This window comes from Acipenser ruthenus, chromosome 9, assembly GCF_902713425.1.
Source record: "Acipenser ruthenus chromosome 9, fAciRut3.2 maternal haplotype, whole genome shotgun sequence".
NCBI classification, from domain to species: Eukaryota; Metazoa; Chordata; class Actinopteri; order Acipenseriformes; family Acipenseridae; genus Acipenser; species Acipenser ruthenus.
In genome coordinates this window covers 25,015,817-25,023,458 of record NC_081197.1, presented here as the reverse complement: position 1 = coordinate 25,023,458, position 7,642 = coordinate 25,015,817, and the positions used below count along the sequence as shown (strand labels likewise).

At 51.9% G+C, this 7,642-nt stretch overlaps 1 protein-coding gene across 1 annotated transcript; it reads left to right on the top strand.

Annotated features, from left to right (window-relative positions):
- The first annotated feature begins 322 nt into the window (after positions 1-322).
- Positions 323-5,256, top strand: LOC131737900 (putative SCAN domain-containing protein SCAND2P). Its single transcript, XM_059029746.1, has 2 exons — positions 323-1,299; positions 5,138-5,256. The coding sequence occupies exons 1-2, from the start codon at positions 444-446 to the stop codon at positions 5,143-5,145; spliced, it is 864 nt and encodes a 287-aa protein (XP_058885729.1). The 5' UTR covers positions 323-443; the 3' UTR covers positions 5,146-5,256.
- Positions 5,257-7,642: the final 2,386 nt, after the last annotated feature.

Genomic DNA, 7,642 nt, shown 5'->3' with positions numbered 1-7,642 from the left:
CGAATAAAAAGTGTATTCATTCACCACCAGCACGACTGCACGCACCCGGGACGGGTGAACGTGTTTTTGTTTTGTTATTCAGGACTGTAACCTGTCGTTTCATCCCCGCGCTCTACACATCGTTGTGTATTGCCGGGGCTTATTATTTACGGTCGCTAGACCAGGATTTAAAATAAATAAAAACATTTGTCACTGGATTACCGTTGTCTGCCTGTCACTCCTGCACCGCATCACCGCTACACCTGTTCCCCTTACTAACCACTTTGCCACACGTGGTGTCAGACTACGGGATCATGGACCGCAACGCACTGGTGGAGCTGCTGCAGGCGCTGGAGAGCAGGCGCGACGCAGAGGAGAGAAGGAGGGAGGAGCGCTACACGGCGCTCATTGAACGGGTAGGGCTGGCCGTTGCTGCAGCGACGACCCCTACCACAACACCGCTGATGTCGCCCCCGAAGGCACGGGCAATGAAGATGTCGGCGGAGGATGACCCGGAGGCGTATTTGGTGGCGTTCGAGCGGCTGGCTACCGCGGCGGCTTGGCCGCGGGAGTTCTGGGCCAGCCAGTTGGGACCCTGCCTGATTGGGGAGGCTCAGGCAGCCTACCAAGCCATGAGCGACCATCACGCCACCGATTATGACTTGGTCAAGCAGGCTATCCTCCGCCGGCTGAACATCACCACGGAGACCCACCGGGCGCGATTTAGGGAGTACCGGAGAGCCCCGGAGACACGCCCCAGGGTGGTTGCAGAGCGGTTGTGCGACCACATGGTGCATTGGCTGACCCCCGGGAAGAAGACCGCCCAGCAGATGGGGGAAGCCATTGTGGTAGAGCAATTCTGCCATGTGGTCGGCGCCGAAACCCAGGCGTGGATACGGCGCCACAACCCCGACACCCTGGAGGAGGCGGTCAAACTGGCCGAAGACTTCGAGGACTCCCTGACCTCTGCCCGGATCGGGATCCTGTCGGCCCCTGCCCTTCGGAGCAGCAGACCTCTCCCTCCCTCTCCTCCAACACCACCACCACCACCCCCCACGTTCCAGGGACCCAGACCTCCCAGAGCACCGACCCCATTGGGCCCCCTTGCCTCCCCCCCATGGAGACCAAGGTTGGCCCCCAGCTGGGGTAGAGGTGCTGCCCCTGCCCCGTTGCCATACCAGCAGCGGGACAGATTTCTGACCTATGCCCCCTCTGTCCCTCCTATCTGTTTTAGGTGCCACCAGCCGGGACATCTGGCCAGGTCATGCCCCGCTGCCATGGAGTGTGACGTGGCCGCGTGCAATTGGGCACCTGAAACTGGTAAGCGTGGGGAATATGGTCGGGAGGGGCCTTGTTTGATTAATGTTGTGTTAGGGAATGTGAAAACCCACGCATTAGTGGACACAGGGTGTGAGCAAACCTTGATTAGGACAGCTCTCCTGGGCGGTGTGTCGTGGCGGCCACGAGGTCAGGTGGCCATCTCCTGTATCCATGGAGACACGGCGGCATACCCCACATTAAAAGTATATTTATCGGTAGGACCGATAAAACGTCACCTTGTAGTCGGGGTGGCGGAAAGGTTGCCACACCCAGTTATTCTGGGTCGAGACTGGCCAAAATTCAAAGAATTGATGCAAACAATGGCAGTCTCAGCCACACACGTAAACGTGGCAGAAAAAAAAAAAAAAGAGGAACGAATTGGTGATGTGTTTCCTTTTCACACTGAAATGTTTTCCCCTCTTTTCCGTCCTAGAAAAACAAATAAGGAGAGACGGACCGCGAAATGGGAGGGAGCATTTGTGAGACAAGGCTGGGGTCTGGTGGGAGAGTGCTGCAATGGTAACAAACGCCAGTCGAAGGGAGTGGGAACGCAGTGTGACCGAGAGAGCGAGGTTACTGGACCGACTAGAGCAGAGGTTATTCCAGCCCCTCTCAATGTACCGGACCCGTGGTACTCAAGCGCGGACCTAGTGTGGGGCCAACAAAACGACCCGTCACTGGTGCACGCTTGGGGGCAGGTCCGGTCCATTGAAGGTAAGGATGTTGACGGCGCTGGGGCGCTAGTATATCCACATTTCAGTATCAAGGGGCAATTACTATATAGGGTAAACCTAGCCGCGGGCACAGGACAGCCTGTAACACAATTGTTGGTTCCCCCGTCTTGTCGGACCGAGGTCATGAGGCTGGCGCATGATATCCCTTTTGCGGGGCACCTCGGAGCCGAGAAGACGAGGGAACGGATATTGGCTCGATTCTATTGGGTAGGTCTTCATACTGATGTGTCGAGATATGTAGCCACCTGCCCAGACTGCCAGCGAGTAGCGCCGGGTCGAGTGCGCCCCGCCCCTTTGGTCCCACTGCCGATTATTTCCACTCCTTTCGAGCGCATTGCAATGGACATAGTCGGCCCTTTGCTACCTTCTGACTCCGGGTATACGCACATTTTAGTAGTGGTGGATTATGCAACGCGATACCCGGAGGCAGTTCCATTGAGGTCCACTAGTGCCGCTGCAATAGCCACCGAGTTAGCACAGATTATGGCCAGAGTAGGGATCCCCAAGGAGATTTTGACCGATCACGGAACTAACTTTTTGTCCAATACGTTACAGCAGGTGTACAAAATATTAAAAATACGTCCCATCAGGACGTCCGTTTATCATCCACAATCGGACGGTCTGGTGGAACGTTTTAATCAGACCTTAAAGTCGATGCTGAGGCGATTTGTGACACAAGAGCAGAAACATTGGGCATCACTTCTCCCCTACCTCCTTTTTGCAGTGAGAGAAGTGCCGCAGAGTTCAACGGGGTTCTCCCCCTTTGAGCTCCTGTACGGCCGGCAGCCTCGCGGCATTCTCGACCTGCTGAGAGAGGGGTGGGAGGAGCACAAAGGCTCGTCTAAAAATGTAGTGAAGTATGTGCTCCTACTCCGAGATCGCCTGGATTTGGTCGGTCGTTTGGCCCAAGACAACCTCAGATCGGCTCAGCACCGACAAGAGCAGCATTATAACAAAAATGCACGGATTCGAACCTTTCGACCAGGGGACAAGGTAATGCTGCTACTTCCCTCATCAGAGTCAAAACTGTGTGCTAAATGGCAGGGGCCGTATGAGGTGATTCGGGCTATAGGGAAAGTAAATTATGAAATTAGACAGCCCGATCGCCGGAATGAACGTGAAATTTACCACATTAATTTGTTGAAGCCCTGGCAGGCAAGAGAGGTCTTATTTATAGCCCCAGGCAATATGGAGGATGATTTAGGTCCCTGTCCAGAGACCCCGAGCACAAGAGCGATTTCGATGGGGGAACAATTAGTTCCGGATCAGCAAAGAGAGCTGCGTAAGCTTATTGAGGAGTTCAGCGATGTTTTTTCTGATGTGCCCGGCAGGACGAACTTAGTTGAATATGACATTATCTCTCCCCCAGGTGTCACAGTGCGAGAGAGACCGTACCGGATCCCGGAAAGTCGACGAAGTGGCGTTCGCAAAGAGGTACGGGATATGCTCGAGCTTGGAGTGATTGAACCTTCCAGGAGCGAGTGGTGCAGTCCTATTGTAATAGTGGCTAAGAAGGACGGCACCAACCGCTTCTGCGTAGATTTCAGAAAGGTGAATGCTATTGCCAAGTTCGATGCGTATCCCATGCCTCGGGTCGACGAACTTTTAGACAGACTGGGAAAAGCGAGGTTTATTTCCACTCTGGACCTGACGAAGGGATACTGGCAAATCCCTCTAACCCGCAGCTCCAGAGAGAAAACCGCATTTTCAACACCAGAGGGGCTGTTCCACTTTAAAACCATGCCGTTTGGGCTACATGGTGCGCCCGCTGCCTTTCAGAGACTGATGGACCAGGTTTTACGCCCACATCATGAATATGCAGCAGCGTATATTGATGACGTGGTGATTTACAGCTCCACCTGGCGAGAGCATTTGGCTAGGGTTGCAGCCGTTCTTCAGTCTCTAAGGGCAGCCCGGCTGACAGCTAACTTGAGAAAATGTGCGTTTGCCAAGACAGAGACTCAATATTTGGGATTTGTAATGGGAAATGGAAGGGTGAAACCTGTGGTCACCAAAATCCAGGCTTTGGTTGATGCAGCGATCCCCAAAACCAAGACTCAGGTGAGGTCACTACTGGGCTTAGCCGGTTATTACCGCCGCTTCATCCCCGAGTACGCCACAGTGGTTAACCCGTTAGTCGACCTCACCAAAAAGAGTGCTCCAAATTTAATTAAATGGTCAGCTGAGTGTCAGGGGGCGTTTGATACGATTAAGCGTAAACTTTGCCAGGCCCCCACTCTTATTACCCCAGATTTCACCAAGAGATTCATCCTCCACACCGACGCCTCGGATGTAGGTTTGGGTGCAGTCTTGTCCCAAAAAGTAGCTGGAGTAGAACACCCGATATTGTACCTGAGCAAAAAAATGTTACCTCGGGAGCGTAACTACTCCGTAGTCGAAAAAGAGTGTTTGGCCATTAAATGGGCTACTCACTCTTTACGATACTACCTGCTGGGACACTCATTTGATCTTGTCACAGACCACGCCCCACTCCAGTGGTTAAGCACCATGAAGGACAGCAATGCCCGGATAACTCGGTGGTATCTGGCATTGCAGCCCTTCATGTACCATATGGTACACCGTGCGGGGAAAGACCACCAAAATGCGGATTATTTTTCCCGGGAGGGGGGAGCAATGGGAAAGGTAGATTTAGCCGAGTGTTCCTTCGGCTCCACTCTGAGCGGTGGGATATGTGACAGAAATACAATGAGTTCTGGTGATAAATCTTCCTCCCGACCTGTGAGGGCGCTAAAGAACGGGAGGAGAAGTATCTGGAAGGGCTGGCCTGACAGTTCGTTTCCGGGACCGGAAAGTGGGTCAGCCTGGAAGGAAGCGAGACTCTGTTGTAAGACCGTATTGATTTGACAGGTAAACAAGGGGCAGCTGCAAGTAATAAGGCAGCTGCAACCGTTTACCTAGATATCATGCGGGATTACATATAGGGGCCAGGGTAACGCTGTTCTTTTCCTTCGTTTGGGTTAAGCCAAGGACCGAGAAGGACGGTATAGAGTGAAGTACTGTATTACTCTGTAAAGAGTTGAGTGTGTGTGTGTTTTTGTTTGTTTATTGCTGTACAATAACTGTCTGTGTTTTGAAACCACCAGACAGCTAAAGCACATCCGGAGCTGTCGCCGTGGGCCAGCACAAACCGGATCACCACCTCACAACTGTCACCGAATAAAAAGTGTATTCATTCACCACCAGCACGACTGCACGCACCCGGGACGGGTGAACGTGTTTTTGTTTTGTTATTCAGGACTGTAACCTGTCGTTTCATCCCCGCGCTCTACACATCGTTGTGTATTGCCGGGGCTTATTATTTACGGTCGCTAGACCAGGATTTAAAATAAATAAAAACATTTGTCACTGGATTACCGTTGTCTGCCTGTCACTCCTGCACCGCATCACCGCTACACCTGTTCCCCTTACTAACCACTTTGCCACAGGCACATTGAAAAAGAAATATGGAGACCACATTGAAAAAGAAATGGCGAGCGTCACATCAAAATGTAAAAAGCAAAGTGGAAATTGTGATATAAATTTCAAAATAAATGAATTAATAAAGGTCTATTTTTATTTGTTAATTTATTTCTAATTTTGGCAGGGAATATCCACCATAACATATCGTACAAAAATAAAATAAAGAAATCCAGAGGTTCAAACTAGCAACGTGAGTTCTAGGCAGTGATACAGACACGGTTTAAACCACTGCGCCACTGGGTAACTGCTGCCCCTCCACCCTTTGTCACCCCCCTGGAACTCTCTGATCACTATTTCATCTCTTTTTCTCTGTCTCTCCCATCTCTCCCTGCTCCTCCTTCCCCCACTGTCACCTCTCGCCGTAACCTCCTCTCTCCCCCTCTGTCCTTGCCTCCACCACTCTCTCACCTCCCTCCTGTTGATTCCTTCTCCCAACTCTCTGTAGTCTCTGCTACCTCCTCCCTCGACTTCCTCTGTACCCTCCCCTCACAACCTGCTCGCCCCTCCCCTCCCCAACCCTGGCACTCCTCTATGCTCCGCTCAGCAAGAACCACACTGCGATCTGCTGAAAAGAAATGGAAGAGAACCAAACTCCCTGCTGCCCTAGACCTCTACCGCTCTCTCCTCTCCTCCTTCTCCTTCTCCTCTACTCTCTCCTCTGCTAAATGTTCTTATTTCCAATCTATAATCCAAGCCTCCACTAACAACCCATGTAAACTATTCTCTACCTTCTCCATCCTAAACCCTCCCCCCCTCCTCTATCTCCTTTGACGACTTTGCCTCTCTTATCTTCTAAAATCTCAGATATCCGCAAACTCTAACACCTCTCCCTCCTCCCCCCACCCCCTCCTGCTCCAATCCCTACACCCACTGAGTCCCCTACTAACTCTCACCCTCCTTCTCTCCCCTCTCAGACTCTGACCTCTCCTCCCCGCTCCAGGGTCACAAACCACCACGTGCGCCCTGGACCCCCTCCCCACTCACCTCTTTCAAGCTGCTGCTGCTCCTGCTCTACTTCCCTTCATCTCCTCCCTTCTCAACATCTCGCTCCTTTTCTGGTCTCTTTCCCTCTGCCTTCAAACACTCCCCTCCTCAAAAAACCTACCCTCGACCCCACCTCCCTCCAGAGCTACCGTCCTGCCTCCCTCCTACCCTTCCTCTCCAAAACCCTTGAGCGGGCTGTACACCGCCAGCTCTCTGCTTTCCTGTCCAACCACTCTCTGCTCGACCCTCTCCAATCTGGCTTCCGCTCTGCTCACTCCACTGAAACCGCCCTCCTGTCTGTCACCAACTCACTAAACTCTGCCCGAGCTGCCTCTCTCTCCTCTGTCCTAATTCTCCTCGACCTCTCTGCTACCTTTGACACTGTCGATCACTCTATTCTACTATCATCTCTTGCTGACCTGGGGATCTCTGGCACTGCTCTGGCCTGGTTCTCCTCCTACCTCTCCAACCGCACTTACCAGGTAACCTGGCGTGGAGCAACCTCCACACCTCGCCCTCTCTCAACAGGAGTCCCCCAAGGGTCAGTCTTGGGTCCTCTCTCTACACCCGCTCCCTGGGCCCCCTCATCGCATCCTGTGGTTTCTCATACCATTTCTATGCTGATGATGCTCAGATTTCCCCCCCCCCCCCCTGACTCCAGCATCCCCTCCCGTATCTCTACCTGTCTGTCTGCTATCTCCTCCTGGATGCACTCACATCACCTCAAACTCAACCTCTCTAAATCTGACCTCCTGTTCGTTCCCTCCTCTGATCTCTCTATCTCCGTTCCTCTGGAATCTACCACACTCTCTCCCTCCTTCTCAGCTAAGAATCTCTGTCACTGCAATTAATACAAAGAGCATTTCAAGTAGAGCAAAGCGATCAAAAAAAGGTGCCAAGTTAGAAGCAAGAATTGTGTGAATCTTGGGCCCCAGCACCTTTCCAATTGTGCCTATTTGCTTGATGCTTGACAAGGTTGCCCCAATTGCTTCTCATAACTTGGGCTTTTGTGTTTGATATCACCCCTTTAAATGGCTGTTGCTTTTTTTTTTTTTTTTTACATTGACAATGTTTTTGTTATAGATATATATATATAACAAACAGTACATTTTTCACTTACCGTAAAACTTCAAATAATCGCCAGT